The 24,825-nt window shown below is 45.5% G+C and overlaps 4 protein-coding genes across 5 annotated transcripts; 1 reads left to right on the forward strand and 3 right to left on the reverse strand.

Annotated features, from left to right (window-relative positions):
* Positions 1–7,772: 7,772 nt before the first annotated feature.
* LOC117838813 (uncharacterized) lies at positions 7,773–11,921 on the reverse strand. Its single transcript, XM_034718983.2, has 4 exons — positions 11,469–11,921; positions 10,241–11,155; positions 8,595–8,642; positions 7,773–8,492 (listed from the first exon to the last, which is right to left on the reverse strand). Exons 1-4 carry the CDS (start codon positions 11,784–11,786, stop codon positions 8,052–8,054), a joined length of 1,722 nt encoding a protein of 573 aa, XP_034574874.1. The 5' UTR covers positions 11,787–11,921; the 3' UTR covers positions 7,773–8,051.
* Positions 11,922–13,607: 1,686 nt separating this feature from the next.
* On the forward strand, positions 13,608–15,247 carry LOC117840143 (protein NDH-DEPENDENT CYCLIC ELECTRON FLOW 5). The gene is made up of 3 exons (XM_034720603.2): positions 13,608–14,271; positions 14,344–14,805; positions 14,917–15,247. The coding sequence occupies exons 1-3, from the start codon at positions 13,711–13,713 to the stop codon at positions 15,106–15,108; spliced, it is 1,215 nt and encodes a 404-aa protein (XP_034576494.1). The 5' UTR covers positions 13,608–13,710; the 3' UTR covers positions 15,109–15,247.
* Positions 15,248–15,836: 589 nt separating this feature from the next.
* LOC117840144 (PHD finger protein ING2) lies at positions 15,837–19,550 on the reverse strand. Its single transcript, XM_034720605.2, has 8 exons — positions 19,374–19,550; positions 19,203–19,274; positions 18,799–18,983; positions 18,187–18,250; positions 17,841–18,091; positions 17,683–17,721; positions 16,663–16,780; positions 15,837–16,257 (listed from the first exon to the last, which is right to left on the reverse strand). Exons 1-7 carry the CDS (start codon positions 19,417–19,419, stop codon positions 16,679–16,681), a joined length of 759 nt encoding a protein of 252 aa, XP_034576496.1. The 5' UTR covers positions 19,420–19,550; the 3' UTR covers positions 15,837–16,257; positions 16,663–16,678.
* Positions 19,551–20,265: 715 nt separating this feature from the next.
* LOC117840142 (YTH domain-containing protein ECT4) lies at positions 20,266–24,437 on the reverse strand. 2 transcript variants are annotated; one of them, XM_034720602.2, is made up of 9 exons: positions 24,061–24,437; positions 23,819–23,886; positions 23,544–23,703; positions 23,381–23,448; positions 22,608–23,144; positions 21,785–22,369; positions 21,497–21,709; positions 20,935–21,081; positions 20,266–20,830 (listed from the first exon to the last, which is right to left on the reverse strand). In XM_034720602.2, exons 1-9 carry the CDS (start codon positions 24,095–24,097, stop codon positions 20,678–20,680), a joined length of 1,968 nt encoding a protein of 655 aa, XP_034576493.1. In that variant the 5' UTR covers positions 24,098–24,437; the 3' UTR covers positions 20,266–20,677. The 2 variants fall into 2 exon arrangements, with proteins under 2 accessions (XP_034576493.1, XP_034576492.1); XM_034720601.2 differs by having other exon boundaries at positions 22,608–23,147; positions 24,061–24,436.
* Between the last annotated feature and the right edge of the window lie 388 nt (positions 24,438–24,825).

A 24,825-nucleotide genomic window follows, 5' to 3' on the forward strand; every position in this document is an offset into this window, starting at 1 on the left:
TTGATTTTGTTGCTCAATACATGTATCCTCAGATAGTGCAGAATCCTAACTTCGAGCCCAAGTCCATTGTTTTTGCCATAGAGGAGAAGTTCAAGTACAAGATTAGCTACAACAAAACTTACCGAGCGAAATAGAAGGCGCTGGAGATGAAGTGGGGTATGTTCGAAGCTTCTTACGACAACCTCCCTGTCCTGTTGCACACCATATGTCAGAGAAACCCATGAAGTTTCTACGACGTGAAAATCTATCCATGTGCTCGGTTTTCAGGCAAACTGGTCATGCAGCGGTAATTCCTAGCGTTGGGTCCTTGCATTGAGACTTTCCAGTGATGTCAATCAGTTATTTGCATTGATGGTACATTTCTGACTGGAAGGTATAAAGGAACAACATTGACAACTATTGGGTCTGACAGCAACAATTAGGTGTTGCCGCTTGTGATCGCATTTGTGGAGAAGGAGTCTGGAGATAGCTGGTATTAGTTTCTGGAGAGGGTGAAGAATATGATTGTGAAGGATGTGGAGGGGGTTTATCTCGTTCGTGATCGGCACAAAGGCATTCTACAAGCAATTGAAGACCTACAAAATGGAAGTTAGAAGCGTTTCAGGGTGGCGATATGGCCGGACTTGAAGAGTAGGTGGTGCATGAGGCATATGGATGCAAACTTTCATAAGCAATTCAGGAACAGGACACTTATGATATTGTTCAAGCATCTATGCAGCTAGAATCAGGAGAGGAAATTCAACCTCCCGTGGAAGAAACTTGACGACCTTACAAAGAAACAATGCGAAGACCTAGCCAAGAGGCCAGTCAACAGCGAGGCTGACCACCCTGTGTCTCTGGAGAACGTCGAGCTCGATGCTCCAAGTGTTAGGCGAAGATGGGGAAGATCCATTAAAAGCTTCTCACAATGAATTAAGCATGAACCGAAGGAAAAGTGAGCATTACTCTTTGACCAGGGAGGTTCTCGGTGGGGTATAATGACTACAAACCTAGTTGAGGTTTACAATTGGGTCCTGCGCGGTGTTCGGGAACTGCCGCTTGTTGGTATCGTGGAATTCTTGCTGTACCGCACCATGAAGTACTTCAAGGAAAGGTACCAGTTGGCTGATAATTTAATGCGCGACAATCACAAAATATATGGGTACAAGATGATAGAGTACATGGAGGAGGCAATTAAGAAGGCTCATTTGCATCATGTGAATGAAGTGGGAGCTGTGGAACACCGGTTCGAGGTTGTTTGCAGGAACAAAGCTCAAATGAGCGGGAGGTGCAAGAAGCACACACAGGAGTGCATCATCAGTAATGAAGGGTGTGTTTCCTCTTGCCACAAGCTAAGGTTGCTGCACAGGCCTTGCACTCATGTCATTGCTGCATGCATCGAGGTAGGGGGGATTTCAGCATCGTCGGTTCGTGTCACACTACTTCCTGAAAGAAACCATATGGCACACTTGGAGGAACGAGATTTGTAGATATCGTTTACTAGGAGACTTAGTAAACAATCATGGTAATGCCGCGCGCTACATTCCTGACCCTAATTCAGAAATGTTCCAAGGGGTCGGGCGACGCGAGAACAAACATATCCGGAACTACATGGATCAATGTGAACCTGGTCCTAATGTTTGCCTTTGCTCCAAGTGCCATGAAACCGGTCACACCTACAAGAACTGCCCTGTGACGACATATGGAAGTGCGAGTAGCCAAGCTGGTCCATCAAACGGTGATAGAATTGCTGCAGTGCATGGTGGGGGTCATCGTGCACGTAGCAACAATGACGGGGTTCTATGATTCATGTGCTATATGTTTGTGAACTAGTTGTGTTTTAAGTTTGTGAAGTCGTTTTAAGTTGTGACTCATGTGTTGTATGTTTCAGAACTTGTTGTGTTTTAAGTTTGTGAAGTCGTTTCAAGTTGTGACTCATGTGCTGTATGTTTCTGAACTCGTTGTATCTTCAGTTTTTCAAGTAGTTGTGATACATGTTTGTGTACTCGTAATTCAGGCGAACCTTCCGAAATGTCATGTAATATGTAACATAAGTTGTAGTACTATGACCATGTAAAATTTGCATATCGTGGAGTACTTCGTTTGCAATATCTCATTTGTAGTTTGTTTTATTTCATTTATATTTTCAAGTCATTATTATTTCGGGCACGTACTTATTTGTTTCGTGTTGCAGGTATGGCGCAGCCAGTTCCAGAGGGGTACCAGACCCCTAAGTTGCTTGACCCTACCTTGGACGGCCTTCACAGGTCCTTCATGTCAGGCGTTCAGAGTTTGAGGCGGGGCACGTTTCGAGCACGTAATCCGCTTTCAACGATGCCGATCGACGCCCGTTGGATTCTGAGGAAAGTCGTACTGAGTTAAATTTATACGGTAAGTTGTAACATTACGTTGTTTGAACTAATTAATTTTATGCATGGTACAGGTTACGCGCTGCGGGCCTTCTCCCTCTAGCCAGGTTGGTTGAGGGGGACATGGTCGACGCCGCTACGCGGTCCGGGGAGAAGTCTACACGGTTCCACTTCGACATGTCACTGCTAGCAGCTCTGCTAGACTGGTGGTGGCTGGAAACACACACGTTCCACCTCCCAGTGGGTGAGATGGCCCCCACACTTGAGGACGTCTCGCTGTTACTTGGCCTTCCTTGTGCGGGGCGTGGTGTTGCCGCAGTGGACCTCCCACCTATCTGGCGTGACGAGTTGTTGGGCCAGTTTGCCGACGTTCAGTGCAAAGATGGTGCTCGGTCGTACGTGACCTTTAGCTCGACACACAGGCCCACGAAGGCGTGGCTGTTGCAGTTCAGTGTGAATACTTAGTTACCTGAGTGTCCAAATCGTTTTGTCTAACTATTGTTAATTTCTCATCTAATTATTTTTATTTGGTGCATGCCATATACATGAGAGATAACGCCAACAACGCCACAGTAGCGCGACACTTGGAGGCGTACCTGCTCTGACTGTTCGGGTGGATCATGTTATGCACGTCGTAGGGGAACTCGGTGCCTAAGCACCTACTTCCTTACGCGAGGGCCATTGCGGAGGCCCCACTCGACAATGTTCCGCAGTACAGCTGGGGTACGGCTGTATTGGCGGCCACCTACAGGGGTTTTTGCACGGGCTGCTACAAGCTAGCCTCGGTGGAGCCAATATTCCTTAGCTGCCTGTTGCTGCTTAAGTTGTGGTCGTACGAGCGGTTCCCAATCAGGTGGTCACGGATTGACATGTCCCCCTACTAGGAGCTGCCTTTGGAGCATGATGACGTCGATAGGCCCACGATGGGGTCGTTGTGGTGCTTGAGGAAGGTACGGTGCTTCAACTACAATTTTCATATGAGATTATTTAAATAAATACAAAATAACCAAGAAATACGTTATAGTCATAGCTGCCAAATTCTAATGCTTAATTTTTCCAACTAAATCAACTTGTTATAAATTCTGTCATCAATCATTATTTATGTTGTATTTCACCATTTCACTCTGAATTCCTGATCTTCCCAAATTTATTGATCTTCCCAAATTTATTGTTTACAATAGAAAAAATTCATGAACTTCCTATGGAAAAATGTACATTGCCTATGGTTGTTAGCAATCACCTTTATTTGTTGTAGGGATCGTGGGTTGGGGTGTGGATGAAGAAGTCGTACCCGGACTTCGTCGGTCAGTTCGACACTCTTGTCGACATCGACGTGAGGTGAAGACCGTACACCATCGACGAGGTGCATGCTGGTGCCCCGCATGGTCTCTCTTCGCTATGCCATTGGGACATGGAGTACTGGAGAACAACGAGACCACCGGTATACGACATCCACGTCGAGGACTACGTGGTTCATCGTGTGATGAGGCAGTTCAGGTTGTAACAGCAGTCCCCACTTCATGTTACGTCTGCAGTCCCGACCACCATTCATAGGTACACCGCACCCTTTGATTCTACTTCCAATAAGGATTTTTAGTTTAGCTAACTCGCTGCATGATGGTTATGTTAGGGCTAGCTGTCATGATGGTGGTGGTAGTGGGCCTGGGGTCTAGTGGGCTCCGAGGATGGTTCAATGGGTCGATATGTGGACGACCGCTTTAGACGAGGTGGTGCAGGAGAACCGTGCGCACGACGACGACGCTTTCGCAACGTACCTTCGATGGTTCTTGCCGAGGACCAGGATGCGGGTCACGTACGTTCCGAGTCAGCCACCGATGGAGACTGCGCCTGTCACGCAGACGTACCCGTGCCCGAGGGACGTCAACTTTGACGTCGCGGTAAGCTTCTGCATCATTTATTACTCAAACTGCATCATGTGGTGTGGCTAACTTCAACCTTATCCTCTTGCCAAAAGTACGACATTATTGTAGAGGTCGCCACTGAGCTCAGGTGCGGCGTTGACCACTTCTAGCAGCTGTTTATGGAGCAGCACAAGATGTTGTACAGGAGGGCTTTGGGTGCCTGCAGTAGGTTCCTGAGGGCCGTCAGCTGTCGTGGCGGTCGCGGGGACGTCGTGCTTCCGTCATGGGCTGCCTACCCCCGTCCGTCCTCTCTACCTCCTACCCACCAGGCCGGTATGTCCTGTTAACCACCTGTTTGTCCGTCGTACTCGGGCCCATGTACTGCACCACAGGCACATGCGCCAGCGACCGAGACGTCCTGAGCCACACCGCCACCACCACCATTTTGGCATGCCACCGCCGGGCCGTCCACTCTTCCGCAGTACGTGACCTCAACAAGTATGTGAATGTTACTTAGTCATACACCATTGATGAAATATTATCCAATTCACCTTACTAACTAATAATTTATTAACACAGCCCGCAGATGTACGGAGCTTACAATGGAGCGGCCCATCTTCTGCTGCACCAGGCACATAGCTGCGCCATTACCGTGCGTGATGAATATATGTTTTATATTCCATTTTAAATACGCAATGAAACTAACAATACCATTGCCTTGGTGCATAACAGGGTTCGCATACCGCGGAGGGGCTTCGGAGGACTCCGTCGAGGACGAGGGATAGAGGTCCAGCGTCCATGCATGGGTGGACGATCTTTTTAGACCTGAGCCTGACGTGATCGGTGCCTCGCAGTTGCATGATGCCCCGGAGGCTCCTACACAGGACGCGACCCAGGAGCTCGCGACACCACCTGAGGCCGCAGCAGGACGTCCGTCTCGCGACGTTGCCCTACGGGAGCCCTTGACGTACGACCAGCAGCAGACCAGAGCAGCGCAGCGGGCAGTGAGGCGTAGTCGGGGTCGGGGTGATCAGCCTCATTTCAAGCGAGGACGCATTTAGTGTGTAGGACCTCTTTTATCTTTTGTACACCGGTGCATGCTATCATGTGTACGATTGTATAACGTACGATGTGTGGTTATCCACAGACTACTCTATCTAGGCTAGGAGTTTAATGATTTTCAATGATTTCGTGCAATCACTCTACCTTTCTAAAAAATGTCATAAAAAATTAAGGGAACAATATTCAAAATAGAGGTACAGCCTCATATAGTTACATATATAGTTACATATTACGAAGTTATGAAGGAAAAATAATTGATAAAAGTCAAAAAAATGAAGGGAAAATAGTTGAAAGGATGTTTATAGCCGTTTCAACCGGCTATAGCGTCGCCAACCCCGCGGGAGGCCTTACTGCAGGCTCAAACGGCGGAAGAGCCCTTGCCCCTCCCACCGTTTCAGCCGGCGAGGCAGGCTCGCACGTGGCGCCGGCACCCTTCCGCTGTTTCATACGACGAAAAGAGCCATACCGCCGTTTGGTTCGACGGCATACGTCTATTTTTGCAAATTTTTGATTCGACTATTTATTTCTGCAAAATTGTAAAAAAATATATAAAAATAAAAAAAATCCATCACGCACGCCTGATTTGGATCTACACGCCTGCGTTTTTGGGAGCGAGAAAGGAGTCGACATCCTCGCACAGGCTTCCTCCGCCGTCCGCTCCGCTCCAGGCGCCGCCCGCCATACCTCGCCGCGGCTTAGGTACGGTACCCTCCTATGCTTCTAAAGTTCTAACCATTGCGGCGTTGTGATTGCCTCCTCGATCGGGGTTGTCTCTTTATGTCATTGGCTGGTTGCTAGGCATGTGTGTGTACGTGGTCAAGGTATGTGTGTGTACTCCCTCCGTATAGGAAAAGGAAGTCGTTTTGGACAAGATTTGGGTCAAACATTGGGAATATAAATCATGAATAACTTTTAAGTTGTTGAGTTTGGAAATGTGAAAGCCATATAAATACATTTGTCTTGAAAAATACTTTCATAAAAATATACATATATCACTTTTGGATAAATATTTTTATAAAAATAAGGAGTCAAAGTAATGCTTTGGAGACCGTGTCGCTGTCCAAAACGTCATTGGCCGATGTATGAGTGAATTCCAAATATGTTTGATGTTTATTTTTATCGTCATATATTGGCAGGAAGCTCTGAATCCCCTCATGCTTCCCAGACAGGTATTCACGTCATCCCCACCATCGATGCCCTATTGCCCCACGAATTGGTATTGTCCTCAATTTTGTGTTGTGGTGATGTAGTCACATGATTTGCATGCTTCTCTTTCCTCTTTTTTTTTGAAGAAACTCTGTACAATCATATTGTCGTGGTGCAATTGTGCAAATATGTTGTTTTTCTATTTATGTATGGCTGTTGACGGGTGGCTCTGCCGCAGTTATAGAGCCTACGTTTCTGTCCTGCCAATGTTAAGGAACCACAGGCTTCTTGTATATTATTGGAATGTTAAAGATATATAAATTCAATGCAGCTATGTCCATGATGTTAAACGATGTGCAATTTCTTTCTTCTTCCTAAAAAAAAATTCTTTCTTTCCTTTTCCTTTTTGCATTGTCTGTTGGGGACGTATATAAGCAATCAAACGCAGCGATGATCTCCATCTATTTACAAAATTACCAAGGGACGGCTTGAAGGACGTTCCATGCCTCATCCATTCTATAAATTTCATTGCTGTAGGCCTTCCCCCTCCTTCTCTGACAAGTTATTTTTTTGTAATGTTTTTTGTAATCCTCCTCATTCTATAAATGGCGACGTGGCTCATTGTTGTAATGTTTTTTGTATGCAGTGTCTCGAGAGCAAGGAAACCCCTTCGGGGATTGTGAGGCTTTTGTTCACAAGTTGTATAGATGCCGCTGGGGACCTTTCTAGTTTATTTGATCTTGTTAGTACAAGCTAGTAAATCTACTATGAAGTAATACCACCGTATCTTATGTTTGTTCTGTGCTATGGCATAGTTAACCTCGGTGCCGGCTGAGCTATGTTCTGTTATCCTCTCGAATGCTGTTCAGTTGTGCTGGTTAAAAAATTTCTGCCGTTTTTGAATATTTGAATTGCTATGTTCTGTTATCCTTGAATGCTGTTCAGTTATGCTATGTTGTTCAGTTATCTATTTGTCTATGTTGCTAGTGACACAGCTATGGCCTACGGCATCGAACCGATAGTGTAGTAACCCAGCTCATTTTTTGCCATGACATGGGTGTTCAGATATGGCTTGCGCGTACTGCATGGCCCATATGTCAGTGACTTCCAATGGCGTCAGATCACAATATCAGCTTCCAAATCCACCTAGACCGTACATCCGCGTGTATACTGCAATTGGTGCGAACGCATGCGCACGTGCAAACGGATGGATGCAACATTCTAGATGCAATCATCTAAAATTTTGTTTTTCAAAAACAATGTAAAGCTTAAACATGGATGTTCCAGGCACCTGCTTTCAGATGGTTCCCAGCCAAATCCTACCAGAAAGCCCCAGGCTTCCACAGGAAGTAAATATGTAAAAGTGACTTTGCTCAGTCATTCAATTCACTCCTAGATGGCTTAAAAAATTGCAGATCCTAATTGTACAAAAGAATATGTTCTCAGGAAGAAAAAAAAAGCAAGGGCCTCTGCCGCCCCCCAACAAATCTAACCTTGTCCATCCAACCCCATACAACGAAGTCCAACCCCCTACTCTTCTTTTCCCCGGGTAACTATCCCTAACATATTTCAAACCTAAAGAAACAACCGTTTCCCACACAGGAAGAACTGAGGTTGTAAAAACAACAGCATCTCACTTCTTAGAAGGGGTAGCAGTTGCTTTATTCGTGCTTGCTTGAGGATCACTCACCGTCCTGGATGGCGAAGCACCATCTATGGCAATGTTCCCCAGCTCTACTGCCATTGCATCTCTTTCTTCATTCTCTTTCCTTTGCTTCTCTGAAACACCATCAGCTGAATTCTGCGTAGAATCTGGCAGGGTTGTAGGTTGCTTTTGAAGCGGACCAGCATCAAGCCATGGATGCTGAAGCAATTGAGCAGCTGTAGGACGCTTCTCAGGAACAAAATCAAGTATCGGTACAAGAAAATCCGCCATGTCATTTGCGTTTCTTTCAGTGAACTCGTACTTCTCCATCAGCACCTTGTTCAGAGGCCAGAACCGCAAGCGTCGGATATGCCTCAGATCTCCATACCGATTGAAGAACTCGCGCGAGTACCGACCACCCAAGGCAATCTAGGAAACAAACAGCATTTTTGTCATATAATTAAGAACACTATCAACATTTTCTTAAAAAAAACTATGGGAACTGAAGGTTGAAACATCCTTTTCTTTTACCTTACGAGGCATCATTCCTAGTAGCTCCATCATCAGCGCAAGGTGATCCTGCATTAGGTAGAATTGCTCAGAATATGACTCCATTGGTAAGGGAACAAGTCAAATCATTTCCTCAGAAAAATGAAATACTGCTGTCTAGGGGGCACATACTTGGCACATGCAAAATACTGTTCAAATCAAGAATCCTGATGTAGTTTTTTATTCAAGAAATAATCAGCAGTTTATCCCCAAAAATTGCGGAGGCCAATTAACTAGAATAAACCACATGATAAATGCTTTAAACTTTAGCTCAATCCAAACAAATTAAATTTTCATCTCATACCATTCTATGAGGCTCAAGACCGTATACCACAAAAAATAAAAAACGATTTGCTATTCATATATTAATTCTTGTTAACAGGACACAAGAAATAGCAAACAAAATTCTCATTCAGCCCAGTCTGGGTGCAGCAAAAACTCAAGAGTCAAAAGGGAGTAATAACAAACTGCACTGTCAGCAGAAGCAGCCAGAAAGAAGCAGCAGTTTCTAGCTCTATCACCTTAGTATAAATTAGTTTCCTAACCATTCATTGTAGTCTGTTTTTTAGACATCAAGTTTACTATTCGTGCACAAAAACAATTTGGACATGATGAAAGTTATCACTTTCTCAAAATATATATCACAAATGCATCCATAATAATGGATAGGAGATACATATGTAAGACAATTTCATGGTTAAAATCGTAGCATCATGATTGGACAAACAAAAACTGTAAAGTGCTTAAAGAAAAAAACAACAGAGGTAAGCAATGAAGGTAGTTCTGGTGGGAAAAAAATCACTGAGGTACAGAACTATAGAAGAATACTCCCTTATTTCATTTTTACAGGTGAGTAGCCTCACTATGCAAAATTGATTTTTGACCATAAAATTTTACTGTGATATTTTATTACTAGTTACAAAATCATAATCACTAAACTTTAAATACAAATCCGGTGGTATCAATTTTGCAGCACATAACTCACATAAAAGAGAGGATACTGGGTAATCCACAGATTGTATTTGCGGTGATGCAAAGTTACAAAAATCTATGTCATTACAGATATAACCAATGGTAAGTACATGAAAAATAACTATCTAGATGTACGCATGTAAACATGGGAAATAAAGGACAAAATTGAAAAATCCATTTAGTTACTATGTGGGGAAAAGACTGTAGAACCTGTTGGTTGCATAGTTAAAAGACAATACAAAAGGACATTGCGTATCTTTTCCAGATTCATATTTGCTTATCATAGTTTAAATGGGATATGTTGTTAAGGTTCCCGCTGAAGTAAAAGAGAGCTACCTGACACCAAAGTAAATCATGTAATAATAAAAGAGTACTTCATCAAACCATATGCTAGTTGCTTCTAGTTCAATGATTGATTATGAGATTAAAGCATAACTACAAATCAAAGAAATTACAACTGTTGGGCCAACTATATTGTGTTCAGTGCAAGTCTCAGTAAGTCAGTATAGAAGGCTTTTCTTGACCTATTGAGAACAACATTTTGTTCAAGTTAGAGAGGGGTGCTGTTTACAGGTGATCTTAATTTTATTTAGATATGACACTATGAGAAGTATGTAAATAGTTGAACTCTAGGTAATGAAAACAAATAGATATACCTCATCTCTGTCGAAATTGTCACCACTGTGTGGATCAAACAGTACATCCCCCGTGGCAAGCTCGAAGCAGATGCACGCAAAGGACCATAGGTCAGCAGATGTAGAATACTTGGAACCAAGTATAACCTCAGGACATCTGTACTGCCTTGTTTGAATGTCACTTGTAAACTGCTTGTATGTCCAACATGCATTTCCAAAGTCCACCAGCTTGCACTTCAGATCAGCCTCCATTGCCATCTTCTTCTTAGCCCCTTTGCTACCCTGTCTATCTCCTTTTGACCGCTTCTTAGCTCCATCCTGGCTAGGACTGCCCTCATTTGTTGTGCCTAGATCTCCTCTGTCGTCTGACCCATCTGTGTCAGCAGATGCCACAGCATTACCACCTTCTGAAGTTGCAGCAGCTGCACGTTTGGCTTTCCTCCGGATCTTCTTCTTCTGGTTCTTGGAGAGGCCACCATTTACTGATGGTGCAGGCGCCTTTGGAGTTGGCTCGTCTGTCTTGGCAGAAGGCAGAACCAAGGGCACACCTGACTTCTGGGGGTCCTTTGAGGGGTCAATGGTAGACACAAGCAATATATTCTCAGGCTTAAGGTCAGTGTGAATAATAGAAAGCGTGCGGTGGAGGTAGTCGAGGCCGATGAGCACATGGCGGCATATCTCCTTGACCATCGGAAGGGGAATTCCACGATAGTTCGTGTACTTTATCAGGGTCAACAAGTTATCACCAAGAAACTCAAATACCATGCACACATGGTTGCCATTAGGGCCCGAGTGCTTGAAGTGGTCAAGGAGCTTAACAACACATTTGGAGTCATCAGGATCACCATCAGCGATCTGCTTCAAGATCTTGATCTCATCCATGGCCGCCTCCGTGTAGTGCTGAGCGCTCTTTTGCACCTTCAGTGCCACATATCTCTGCACACAGAATCAACAAATCCAGAAACATTAGACAGGTTGCGGCCTGAATCTCTAAACATCAGCGAATAAACGAATCAAAATATTTGCCTGCAGTAGTGGCAACCAAAAATGAAACAGTAGTTATCATTTACAAGCAATCCATTCTAGTATCTCTACGGCAAAAGAACGAGCAGTTGGTGGGCACAGGCAAACTGCCACAGGAAACTAGACAAACCGCATCCAGATCGAACCCCTGTTGCATACTAGCGACAACACTAGTCATTTGAATTGAACACGAAGATATCTCGAGAAAAGGGGTAAGGGCACGCACGGAGTGGGCGGTGTCCCAGGCGAGCCAGACGGTGGAGAAGTGGCCCCATCCGAGCTTGGACTGCACGACGTAGGCTCCCTGCTTGAAGGAGTCCCCTACGCGGACGGCGTGGTACCCGCCGCGGCGGTAGTCCTCGGTGCCCTCGTCCTCCGACGTGTAGTCGCTGCTCTCGCCCTCCTCGTCCTCGTCCTCTCCCCTTCCCCTGGCCCCCGCCTCCGCGTCCGCCTCCATCGCCGCCGCTGCCGCTGCCGCCGCCCCCTCCTTGTCCTCCATCCGCCGCCTCGACGACGACGACCCCGCGGCCTCCGCCTCCGCCATCGCGCGGGAGCCCCGGATCTGCGCGGTGCCGCGCGGGAGCTAGGGTTTTGGGCGCTCGCTTTTTCTAGTGGCGGTGGCGCTCGGCTCGTCCGTCTGGCGCTCCCCCCCCCGCTGCGCTTCCTTCCTTTTGCCTCCTCTGCGCCCCGAGCGCCGCGTTATTATTGGCGGGGTGGATATGTAAAAAGACGAGATGGACGAGGACACTGCTGCAAAAAAAAAAGTATTATTGCTAGTAATTATTATTGATCGTTTTTAATTAAGCAATTGGTCTTTATTTTTTGGGAGGACAGACTACCTAATGTGTTCGGTGAATATGCATCGATTCTGAACATTGTGCAACTACCTGTCACATTATCCAAAGAACGATTGGCTTTGACAAATGGATCAAAAAAAAATGTGCTTTGGAATTTAGTATGATTTTCATGGCTCTGGTGTGAGACACTGGTTGCAACGTTTGGTGTCCAACGGATACTTTATTTTCTTGTGGTTATTATTAAGGTTACATATACGAAAATTCAGCGTGGAGTTTGTAGGATTTGCTCTCTTGCCACCAATTTTGTTCCATTTCAAGCGTCAACTAATTATTTTTAGCAAACTATCATCTAAGCTTACTCCTTCCCTTCACAAATACCCGACACTTCTATTAAAATTCAGACAAACTTTAAAACTTTGCCTGCCAATTAGTTCGAAAATAATCAGATTGTGGACGGCTTACATATTTTCTCTTTTCATTTTCTTTCAGAAACAAGGATTGGCATTTTTTTTATATAAAATAAGCAGATTGTGGACATAGAATGTTCTAGAGGGGAGACAGAAGGGAGCAGGTGGAGGAAGAGCCTGGGTAAAGCTTGGAGGCTTGGAGCTTTGGGAGCAGAATCTGTACGGCTGCAACGAAAACAATACTTGTCTTTTATTCTTTATTTATCTGCCGTAGACTTTGCAGTAGTAGGCAAAAATTATACCAATGTACTGCAGATAAATACTCATGCTCTCCGTTTTCGATCGCAAATACTCAACGTGCTTAGCCAATTCAGATTAAGGAATTTTTATGTCTGCCAAATTACTAGCTCTGGACAGGAAGGCGATCGAGCTGGACCACCAGCCCTGATGGCAAATTAGTACGGGCCCAAAATAATGAGATGGTGGTGGGTGTACCATCTGCCCTGCACTAATGAATCATTATCATTTCTGGTTTTAGCGGTAGAGAAATCAAGCGTGCAGTGCATGTAATAAGCAGAGAGCGGTTGCTACAAGTCCATCATGTGCTGATTCACTCATGCAAGAATTTCTGATGGCCTCTGACCTCATGGAGGAGGGGAGCAAGGTAACAAGGGCACATCAGCTGGCCTAGCTAAACACATGCCAACAAAATCTAAGACAGGCTAACTGTCAAACTGATGAAAACGCCGTCCGTAACCTGTTTGGATTGCAGTTTCAAAAAACCATGATATTGCAAAAACTGTTGGTTTAGAAATCAAAGGCACTAGAAAAATCGCTGTTGAAGATTCTAAAACACCCAAAAGCCTACCGTTTTAGAAATGATGGTTTTGCCCCATAATTATGTTACCTTGCAAACACTAAATTTGCTATTTTCGTTTTAGAATGTTCTGAAAACACTAAATTTGCTTGCAAATACATTCCAAACAACCTGCGCATGCAATTTCGGCAGTAGGCGAAAAAATTTACCACAGAAAACGATTGACATGCTGCCAAATTAAAATAAAAACACTTGAAAAATATACTGCGAAAAAGTACATGCGAAAGGTAATCCAACAAAGAGATATTTTCCTATCCTTTCCCAACCTTTGGCCTACTGCCAATCCGAAGCTGACTTCAGTGAGACACTTCACACTTCCAGAGTTGCAGATAAGGCTACACCGCTACGCTGCCACTCACCATTCACCAGTTCCTGCAAGAGCTGGCCATGGCGCCCTTCTGCACTCCTGCTGCCACTGCAGCGCCCCATGCCACTCCAACCCCTCTCACCAGCTCAAGGAAGCATATCTCTATGTGCCTCTCCCCCAAGCTAGGCGGCGGCGGCAGCCAGAGGGCGCGGTTTGCGAGTTCAGCAGCTCCTCAGGTGCGCGCGCTGGCGCCGGCGACGGCGGCGGAAGAAGCGGCGGCTGCTCCCTCCCCCGCCCCTGTCAACGTGGAGTACCTGGCCGCCGAGTTCGCCGGCCACGGCGTGGGCTTCGAGCCCGTGGGCGGCAGCTGCGCCGTCAAGATGGCGCTGAGCAACGGCAGCGTGGCGCACCTGCTGCTCCCCAGCGGCCTCGTCACGTCCTACAAGCCCGCCATGTGGCACGGCACCGTCACGGAGGTGCTCCACACGAACGTCACCGAGGGCCCCGGCGGGCGGGCCGTCATCCGCGGCGGCGTGGCCGTGGACCTCCGCTGCGCCACCGGCGGCGGCGGCGGCGGGTGGTCGCCGGGTGGTGCGTGGTCGCTCCGCGACGTCCGCGGAAATCCCACGACCTCCATTGAGGTACGCGCAGCGGCGCCACAGAATGTGATCTTATCACGGGACGCTGCCATGACACAGCGCGTTTCCTTGCAGGTCGAGCTCGCGTCGGCGGCGCCGGGGAACGCGGCGGCGGCGAGGTGCGTGGTGACGCTGCACCCGGAGGCGCTGTCGACGGAGCTCGCTGTGACGAACGGCGCGTCGTCGGCGCCGATGGCGCTGTCGTGCGGCGTGTCGAACCACCTGCGCGTGAGCACCCCGGATGCCACCTACGCGCTGGGGCTGCAGGGCTCCGAGTACCGCACCGTCGAGCCGGCGCTGTCGGAGTTCAGCATCATCCCTCCGGACTACCAAGCCGCCGCGCGGCAGCCCGCGGCCCGGCACCACCGGTGGGCGAACAGGGGCTTCGACATGATCCTCTCCGGCGGCCGGGACCGCGGCGGCGCGGCGGACGACGACCAGCCCGACGGCGAGGAGGACGACGACTACAAGCACTTGACGGACGCGGTGTGCCGCGTCTACAGCCACGCGCCCAGGGAGTTCACCATCATGGACAGGGTAAGGAACCATGAGAAAGAACTCCGTCGTTGTTCAGTGATCTATGCATTCGGTTGAATAGGAATGCAGGGCCAGGAGAGTGATGGCTGATGCGAGTTCTTGGAACTGCAGGGTAGGAGGAACTCCGTTCGCTTGCACAGGAGTGGGTTCGAGGAGCTGTACGTGTTCAGCCCAGGATCCCAGTACCAGTGGTACGGCAAGTACGCCTACGTGGTCGTGGGGCCTGCCATGCTGGAGCCCGTGGTGCTGGGGGCCGGTGAAACGTGGCAGGGGGCTCAATACCTGCGCAACCCCAATCTCTAGGCTCACCGGCACTGCTGCACCTACAGTTGTATATGTAGCAACAACTGTGGTGAATGGTGATGTCCATATTGAAATGCTGATAACAATATTATTGAAATGTAGGCGGACGATGTCCATATTGTTCGATGTTGCAACGCAACACAGCTTCTGAGCTTCACATCACAATTCACAACTACAAAGCATTTCTAAATCTGACAGCAAGAAGTTCCGAACAAAGATCATTCCCTGTTCATGCCAAGACCAAGTACGCGCATGACCAAGAGACCAAGGAACAAGCTGCCATTGTTACACTCACTTTAAGCTACACATCGTCTCCATATTCAAGGATATTTGTATACAAGAAGAGCAGGCGGGATCTTATCCAGAGAAGAGAACTACTCCAGGGCTGCAACTACTCGTGGGCGGCGCGACGGCCGAGCCCGACGGCGAGGACGAGGACGAGGACTAGAAGCACGTGACGGAGGCGATGTGCCCGTGTCTACAGCCACGCGCCCAGATCTTGAGCTGAAAAGAGTACGCCATGGAGAGCCATGCCTGAGCCTGTCGTGCTGGGGCCTGCGGGCCGGATGCAAGTGACCGGGGGGCTGAACACCTGCGCAGCCCCTGCTTTTAGGCTTCAGCGCTTCGCCTGCAGGCCTGAATGGCTGAATACCTAGGAACCAGTGGTGCTGGGAGAACAAAATGTCCCTGGAGCATCACATCAAATGTAACAGATGCTCATAGTGAAATGCTCACAACTGAAAACCGAGGGACTACGAACATTAACCTTGTAAGTTTCCAACAGATGTCGAATGCGATGATGCTAAGATGCAATGTGGTCAGCAGCACCAAGGAACAACACAGCGTTTCTTATCACAACTACAAACATTTCTAGATCCCATATGTTATTCTGAACAAGGAAAAATCCCCGTCCCTGCCAAGCATGTACATTACTAAAAAGATGAAGAAGCCTCCCATGGGCCATGTCAAGCTCACTTTAAGCAACAGCTCCAAGTTGTGACAAGTTTTGCACCCTACCAACTTTGGACAACCTCGGGTAGAAGATCCTGCATGTTGGGCCAAACCATCACCACTCCTTCAGTCCCAATTTAGGTCTCAGGCCAACATATAAGGAACCATTTGCATCCTTGCCGCTGTTGAGCAAACATACTGTTGGAAAAATTGTGATGTGTTAGTTGGATCGGAAAAGAAATCCTGCCAAATCTTTACCTAATAGCTTTGTCGGCCATCATAGTAATATTGTACAACAGGCAGCTGAAAGGAAGCATCTCTAATCAAGTTTAATTCTGGAGTTGAGCTGTAGGAAGCTTTGTCAGTGCTGAGATAGTCCCCATGCAATATATGCAAATAGAAATGGAAAGATGTGAAGAGCCACAGCAATTTGGAGTTAATATGAACAATTAATCATCAGGCGGTAGGAAATTTCTTTCTAATGAGGAAAGACTGTACTAAAGGAACAGCCTACAGGGTTTAAAAATCTACGATACCGTATAGGAACATGAATTGTAACAAGGATTTGTTTTATAAAGTAACTGTTACTGGTATGCATCTTACCAACTTAGGAGAACCCTCATTGAAGATTCCTGCATGTCGGGCAAAACCATTTCCCCTTGAATCTCGTTTCTGGAGTCAAACCCACACATGTGTAATGAAACCATTCGCCTCCTTCACACTGTTGAGTGAAGGTAAAACAATTAGCACTTAAGAGGAGATAGATAGCTTTCACACAAGAAAAAATTTATACCATAACATTGGTGTTTCAAATGTGACAGCATGACCCAATTGTGGATTCTAATCGTAACATTTGGTAGGAACAAATCTGCTGGATGTTTCTTTAGTAGCAGTGTTTGGAAATCATACTATTTCAGTTTAGGCTTTATGCATGATTGGAAAAAGTCATACGCAAATAACCATGAGTTGTCGACACAAAGGTCGGAAAAAGTTCAATTTTGGTTTGTAACGATGTTTGGAGATCATACTATTTCACTATTTCAGCAATCGCAAAGAGTCATACACCACGCATGCTGGTATGACCGTGATTTCTTGACAAAAAGTTTGGAAAAGTTAAGTTTTGGATATGTGCAGGTGCCTTTACCTGGTTTACTGTGTCATGATGACTCAATGACAAAAGATGGCCTGTGTAACTAGCAAAGCCATTGAACAGGGGACAAAATGCTGTATGAACATATTGCAATTGACGAATTCTACTGTATCTGAACTGCAACATGCTCCAGAATATACGAGAACATGCCAACATTATATCCCAGCCATAAGAGTAAAGCAGTGAGCAAACTCTAGTCTGCAACTCTGAATGGCAGCAAGTATAGAAAACCACAAACTTAAAGATAAGATGATGCACTATCGAGAAGTCTAGCTGCAACAAAGTATATTGAACTGAACGCTACTTCTGTTGTTTGAAATGGAAACAAAGAAGTCTTAAAAAATCCCCAAGTAAAAACACCTCTGCAAAAATTTAACTCAGAGATCTGGCAGGCTTATAACCTAAAGGATACTATAATTTAACTCTGACAAATAACCCATGAGTCATGATTATTTGGCACCAAAACAACTTACATTCTCATTGTCACAGGCAATCATATCGCCATAAGAAACCTGAAATACCAATGACGAATAAGAATTTTATTCAGCGAGCATTTGCGAAAAAAGATTTTAGATAAGATGCAAATATAAGTTCCAGGAAAAATTAAGACGTATATTGTTTCAAAACTGACCTGGTGGCATATACAATACGTTGGTTCATTTGGATCAATCATTTGATCTACATCCATAGGTGTACCTGCTTTCTTGCTGCTACCTGGAGGGGGCATTAAATCAAAGTCCATACCCCTTTCCCTGTCCCACTCCCTCTCTCTAAATTTCTTTGATGCTTGAGGTGTACTAAAACCAAGCCTCCTTTTCTCATCCCTGCTAACCACCGGAATTGGAGGAAGGACTGGCGGTTCGTCTGGAGGTATCTTCCCTTCTGCAATTGAGAGGGAGAGGTCAATAATCTGTTTGATGAATAACTAAGAATGGCATCGCACAATGATGTCTAAAATCTGACATGATTGCTAATACCATGCTTTAAATCTTCTGCAAACTGGCCCAGGTCTTCATCAAGACGTTTGATATGGCTCTCTATCTGTACAATAATGTCGAAGGTGCTTACAATTAGATATCCACACAAAGTAAGAGACACCAAATAAAATGGTAAGACTAAAAAAACTTCTAATTCTGGGTTGATCCGGATTCCTCAAAATCGCTCTACTTCCACATGGGTATAACAGGTGTTACGATTCTAAACATTTAATCTTAGATATATGGTGGCATATCAAACAATATGAATCGCATCATGCTTTTTCGTACCATATTTAATTTAATTTCATCTGGCAAATCATTTCTAGAAGTCCAGTTACTACTTATATTTGAATTTGTGCAACTTGTAACATAAGCAACTCAGAGCATATCAGTGGCTACAAAGACTTGACCCTAGAATTTGTTTCAATTTGTACAATAGTACAAACGCATACTCTTGCAGTAATTTTGGAGTTCAGAACAAAATGTTAGAGATGCTTGGGGAATAGAAATTAAACAGCAATTAAGATGAGTAGCAAACATGAAATAAATAGTGTGGCACTAGATGAACGCTTAACATTGAATTTCAGGGAAACAACAGCAATGAAGCAGTACCAGGTCATAAGCTTGGCGTGCCAGCAACACTTTCTCGGTGCAGAGACTCAGAGCATTGTCCTGACTAGCTTCAATATCCTTCTTCATCCTCTCTGATTCATCATCATCCATGTTTGGCCTGTCATACCCATGGGACGATACTCCCAGGAGATACTTGATCTGCTCTTTGGTCTGACCCATAATGCCTGAAACACAAACCATACGACAAACTTAAGCAAAAACAATCATCCAACCATCCCACCAAGCATCAATCAGTGCTCACATGTCATCTACAGTTCACGAAAATACAACTTAGCATCAACAGACACTAACAAAAATAGTCTACATATCGATTCAACAGAAGAGAAAAAAATTGCGAACATTATTCTTATATAAGAAAACAAGAAATGGAGATAAATCATCACCATGTGCCCTGTCGTCGAGCTCGCGCATAGTGGAAAGGATCCTCTGCAGGTCGCCGGCCAAGGTGCTTGAGTCTACACGATTCCAAACACAAAAGCAACCGGTAAGAGCGAGCAATCGGAGGCGCGGTAACAAATCCGATAGACCGTGAAATGGAAGCGCGTAAGTCTTACACTCCAGGTAGTCGTCGACGTACACGCCGGTGCGGGCGATCGCCATGCCGACAGACGATGTGCGGGCGGATTCCGCGGCTTCGGGCTGGTTGATTTGGGGATTAGGGTTTCGGAGGCGGCTACGGAAATTCGCTGCGAGCTCGAGGGAGAAATTGCTAGATCTAGTATTACGTCAGCAATTCGTTTTGGTGTCCACGGGTGGGCCGATCTCACGGGCCTGAAGTTCGTGGCCCAACGGATTGGTTTACTGGGCCTGTTTTATCATGGCCAAATTGTTGTTGCCATTATTAGTCCGTCAGACATCAAATTCAAATCAACATCAAATTTGATTCTTAAAAGAAACATATCAAATTTATCCATGTCCGCGTTTGCGTTTCATAGGTCTCGGCTTCGCTAAGAAAATAAATGAAATGGAAGGCCAAGGCTTCGCTAAGAAAATAAATGAAAGGGAGCTTGTTCTAATGGTTGTGTAATCCCTGATGGTCTAGTAGCGATTCACAATATTGGCGTAACACTGCTCAATGCGTTCCTGCGACGAGCGGCCTTATCTAAAGGCTACAGGGCTCCACCTTCCTGCACTCATCCATGACCGCATTCATTTACAAAGTCACAGCTTATTAACATGACCTGCATAACACACAAGACAAGATACTAGATAACGTCCCGTGTAACTTCAGCATCCCTATAACTTCAGCATCCTTATTCATTTACATTCATCCATGATGCTAAATTTTCAAGAGAGGGTTTATGTTCAAAGCACGACACATTTATGATAGGAAAAAAAAGGGTCATGTCACACCAGTTTTAGGGAATCATCCAGGCAAAGAAACCACAGATGGCTGTAGTGTTCGTGAGCAGAAAATGGATCAAGCACGAGATATACAGTGCATGATAAAAAAAAAAGCTTAAACCCAGAGTCTTGTTTTATTACTCTCCAGCAGTACCGCGACATGCAAAAAACTACTTAATGTTGTTCAGAAGTATAGAAATCGGCTGCTTCGCTAACAATAATATAGCTAAAATAAGGGGGGGAAAAGAGCAAGGGTTACAACAATCCCATTGTCACAGGGTATGTAAGAGACCTAACACAGGTAGCACGACACGAAAAACCAGTCACACAACTAAAACAGGAAATTGAAGTAAACTCTCCCATGATGAGCCCCCCCAGCTAACGAGCTCCAGTACCAAACCAGGTCTATAATTCAGGCAGTAATTAATATATCTTAATTTGCAGATACCACAAAACCTGCAGCATTTGCAAGATCATTTGCCGGCCAAGGCAACAGATAGGTAACATATGATGCTTAGTTTCCATTTGATACGCCACTTTCAGCGACAGGTTTGGAGGCATTTGACGCTTCCTCAGCAAGAGTGCCTTCCTTGCTCAATGCATGTTTCTGTGCCCCTAGATTGCCATCAGTTGCATCCTTGTCCTTCTCTTGAGATACATCACCCCCCTGGACAATGTGAACAACAATTTGGTGACATCAGAATTCAGAACCTATCATTTCAATCCATACAGAACCACAGAAACTGTAGTAACACCAGTATCAGCACTTGCCTGGCCTTGAAGCGATTGCTGCTTTGCTCTCTTTTCCTGCATCAACTTTTGGCGATTCTCGTAAAAACCAAAATCATCCAAAATTGAGGTTTTGCTAACATGTTCTTTGAAAATCTTCAACATTTCAAGACCTTGCTCAAGCTTAACCTGCAGCATTATGGACAACACAGGGCCCTTTGTAAGTAGGCTGCTGAAAAGATAAATTATATTCAGCTTACAGTTATATATAATTGGCTGTCAGGCAGCCTAGCTTATACTTATAGATAAATAAGATCATGTTACATGAAGATTTTCAGGGAACATGACTGTAAACACGGCATAGTCATACGACTGTAAACATGCATAGACATACATTACAGTAAACAAGATCAGGAAATAAACATTTCATATTTTGTAGTTCCCATTGGCTTTTGAAGCACCCCCTGATAAACATGTAAATACTTTAAATATCCTGAAAATAAACTAAGTAAAATATTATCTTTACAGTAACTCCTGCCTGTTGCATCATGATATAATTTATCACTATTAAGTGTCAAAGCCAGTAGATTTCAGTAAAATATACCTCTTGTGTGTCACGGCTGTTTGTAACAGGCTTGTTATCATTGTTATCCAGAGTAATATGCTTCAAGATGTTGTTGGGCACATCCTTGACTATGTGCCACTTGAGTGGGAAACAACCATTCCATTTGTCTTGTTGCCAATACTCCACAGTCTTATCAAAGTCAACAGGACCAACCATTTCAGCAACACCAACAAACTGACCACTAGTGTTCACCTAAGGGGCAAGGTCAAAGTCAAACAGGGAATATCAAAGAACAGGTAATAATAGGGAAACATGCAACAGACTTACAGAGAAAAACAAGAACACTGGGCAGTCACTGGATTTCTCCTGAGCCTCTCGGTATCCAGCATCCAGCTTCTTATTGCCATTAGGAGTGCTAGCCCACACGTTGTATTTTATACTCTTGTGCACATCATCTTCACTATATGATTTGATAACAAAGAATTTTGCATCCTTGTAGGCTACAGGAAATCCTTCCTGGTTAAATTGGCCTTTGTCTGTAAGAGCACTGCTCTGTTTACCCACTGAAGGGAGAGCCTGGCCCTTCACAGCAATAGTGACAGTAGGCCCGAACTGCTTTTGGTGCTTGAAACCACCAGACCTTGGTCCTCTGTTCAGCTCAGTAAAGCCATCTTGATTCTCACCCCCAAAACCAAAAGGTGCACGCCCTCTAGGCTTGTATTTGGTATCCATGACTCCCCACCGCCCGTTGTTTCTTGAGTTATACACATTTGATCCAAAACCAAGGCCACCTTTCAGTGTGTTCCCGTACTGACCGTACTGTCCAAATAATCTGTTGTCGGGGTACATCCTAGAAGGATAGCTAGGTGAGGTCAAACCCATCCCAGACGAAGGCATCTGTGTATGTATACCCTGGAAATAATGAAACTAACAGCTAAGCTTTATTCAAGGACACTGCATACTTGCCATAATAATCCAAACATGCAAATGCATCACATTCTTATGTGCAGAGTCTTAAGAAAGGTTGTACATGTCATTATCAAGAATATGTGAGAGCAAGCTTCAATGAGTCATTGATTGCCAGACATAATTACTTAAAAAGGAACTCTGCAAAACAATATTATGAAAATGATTTGTTCGGAGAACACACCATGAGGTTTGCTGTTGGACGCTGGCTCTGACTTTTCACAGAAGATGAACTGGAACGGTAAGATGTGGAACTAGCAGTTGGTCTCTGATGCCCATTCGAGTAAACTGGCCCATCATACCATTGAGCTGGAGAACGAAGACCACTGTGACCATAATTGCTTGCAGAAGGTCCGCCACCTTGCATATGTCCTCTTCCATATGAACCATTGTTTGCTAGGTTGGTCTGCTTACGCGGCAGCGAACTGTTGTTAGCAGTCGGCATACCAGTAGCACTCCCATTTGCGCTTGTTTTTGTTGCATCTACCAAAATACGTGTCGGGTGACTGACAACAGAAGGCATCTCAGGTTGAGAACTGGCACCATTTACACCGTGTGTTGCGTTCGTTGGGGTTGGTGACTGATAATACTGAGTCGGGTACTGATATTGCTGAGAGCCATATGATTGGCCATCATGCCCAGCATTTGGTGCAGGAGAACCCGAAGGATATGGGCCATACGGAGCATAACCATATCCATGGTACATGTCGCCGTACACACTCTGCTACATTGGTTCAACAGAAAAGAAAAAGGAATCAGCTTCATCTCTTATGCTATCTGCATGAGTACATAAGTGATTCACCAAAAGTCAGAACTAACAGCCCTGAATGTGTACACCTGCCATTCTATATTTGTTCTTAGCTTCCTAGACAAGGTGAACGCTAATCTAATGTATTTTAAACCCAAAAATACACATAGTTGAGATAATGGCACAGTCAACAAAAAATGTCAACTTACAGGGGGCATCTCCATTCCTTCATGACCAACATACCTTGAGTCCCACTCATTGGCTGAGCCATCATAACCTGGTGAACCAAGATACATGAATCAGACATCGCAATTATTGAGCTTAGCCACCTACAAAGGTTTGCGGCGACAAGGAGAGCATAGGTTTATGTACCACTAGGATAGTAATATGCTGGAGAGGCATATCCACTGGGCTGGTAGAAGAAGTTAGGGTCCATGGCCTCTTGCAGCAGAGGTGTTATCGACCTGTCCACCTGCGAAGCAGGGCTCTGTGCATCTCCAGAGTTGGCAGATCCATATGGCAACCCAGAAGGCTACAATTGTACAATTAGGAAGGCATGATTTTTTATATTATTAATAGTGAATCCCTCCTTCCACTAAGAAGAATTTTACAAAACAAAAATCACCGAAAACTGCCTAGAAAGCTACCTTTTTGGCAGCGTTGGAGCCATCATTATTGCTCTCCAGAGACAGCTTCTGCAGGAGATTGGTGGCCTCTGCAACTCACGAATCAAGGAAAAAGATCGAATTCGAGCAAGCGCCTCACAGTTCAATCATACAATTTACACGACGATTTAGTGGAAAGTTTAATTTTTTCAAATATAAACATGGCTGAAAAATATCATATAGTATTACTCCAAGACCACACAGATCAAACGAAGAAAGGATACGGTCAGCAACGGTCGGGGCAGGAGCAACAGTCGCCATGGCAGATCCTTCGGATAAGCGAATCCGGCCTGAAGGGACCTCGTGGCGGCGACGACGGGAGGGAAGCTCGGCGCCGGTCGTCTACGAGGTGCAGCCGCGGATCCGCGGGCCGGAGCGATGGCGGCGGCTGTCGGGGGGAGGGGCGGCGGCGATCGGCGCGGAGGCAGAAGGTGGAGGGCGGCCACGGGACGAGCGGCGTGGACACCCTGCGGGAGGGGCGGCGCGGGATAGGGGGCGCAATTCGACAGCAAAATTGTTTATGGTGGGGAGAGGCGGTGGTAGAGGATAAACCCTAGAAGGGTGAGGAGGAAGATGGGAGGAGGGGGATAGCCGCCACAGACGGGAAAGAGGGAGCGCGGCACTCAGAGGTAGAGGTTTTAGCGATTCCGGAGGCGGTGTTTGCCGTCTTCCGCTCCGGGTACACCGTACACACAACTACTCAACGTGCTGCAGAATAGGGTGGGTCATATGCTCCCGCTCTTTAATTGATTTATTTATATCAACAATGAGTTTTGATAACAATCTATGGATCGAAGAACTTAAACACGAATTTCTAGAAATGCTGAATGAATATAGATGTTTGCATGTATGGTTACATCAAGTAGTTATGTTGTTGACATGTAACTCTCGATCATCGCGGTCCATTCATGCTTCTCTTTTTTTTCACATTATGAGTAGTCATGTATTCAAGTAAAAAACTATCACTATACAGATGTTTGTGCAAGATT

Source organism: Setaria viridis, chromosome 9 (assembly GCF_005286985.2).
Source record: "Setaria viridis chromosome 9, Setaria_viridis_v4.0, whole genome shotgun sequence".
Taxonomy (NCBI): Eukaryota; Viridiplantae; Streptophyta; class Magnoliopsida; order Poales; family Poaceae; genus Setaria; species Setaria viridis.

Excerpts from the sequence above, each read along its gene's own strand:
- LOC117840143 (XM_034720603.2), top strand. The coding sequence starts at position 13,711 with ATGGCGCCCTTCTGCACTCCTGCTGCCACTGCAGCGCCCCATGCCACT. Across the intron at positions 14,272-14,343 it reads ATCCCACGACCTCCATTGAG|GTCGAGCTCGCGTCGGCGGC; the intron begins GTACGCGCAGCG and ends GTTTCCTTGCAG. Across the intron at positions 14,806-14,916 it reads AGTTCACCATCATGGACAGG|GGTAGGAGGAACTCCGTTCG; the intron begins GTAAGGAACCAT and ends TTGGAACTGCAG.
- LOC117840144 (XM_034720605.2), bottom strand. The coding sequence starts at position 19,419 with ATGGCGATCGCCCGCACCGGCGTGTACGTCGACGACTACCTGGAGT. Across the intron at positions 19,275-19,373 it reads CGTCGACGACTACCTGGAGT|ACTCAAGCACCTTGGCCGGC; the intron begins GTAAGACTTACG and ends GGAATCGTGTAG. Across the intron at positions 17,722-17,840 it reads CGTATTGTATATGCCACCAG|GTTTCTTATGGCGATATGAT; the intron begins GTCAGTTTTGAA and ends TTGGTATTTCAG.
- LOC117838813 (XM_034718983.2), bottom strand. The coding sequence starts at position 11,786 with ATGGCGGAGGCGGAGGCCGCGGGGTCGTCGTCGTCGAGGCGGCGGATG. Across the intron at positions 11,156-11,468 it reads CCTGGGACACCGCCCACTCC|AGATATGTGGCACTGAAGGT; the intron begins GTGCGTGCCCTT and ends TTCTGTGTGCAG. Across the intron at positions 8,643-10,240 it reads ACAATTTCGACAGAGATGAG|GATCACCTTGCGCTGATGAT; the intron begins GTATATCTATTT and ends TACCTAATGCAG.
- LOC117840142 (XM_034720601.2), bottom strand. The coding sequence starts at position 24,097 with ATGGCGACTGTTGCTCCTGCCCCGACCGTTGCTGACC. Across the intron at positions 23,887-24,060 it reads TGCCCCGACCGTTGCTGACC|AGGCCACCAATCTCCTGCAG; the intron begins GTATCCTTTCTT and ends CGTGAGTTGCAG. Across the intron at positions 23,148-23,380 it reads AAGGAATGGAGATGCCCCCT|CAGAGTGTGTACGGCGACAT; the intron begins GTAAGTTGACAT and ends GAACCAATGTAG.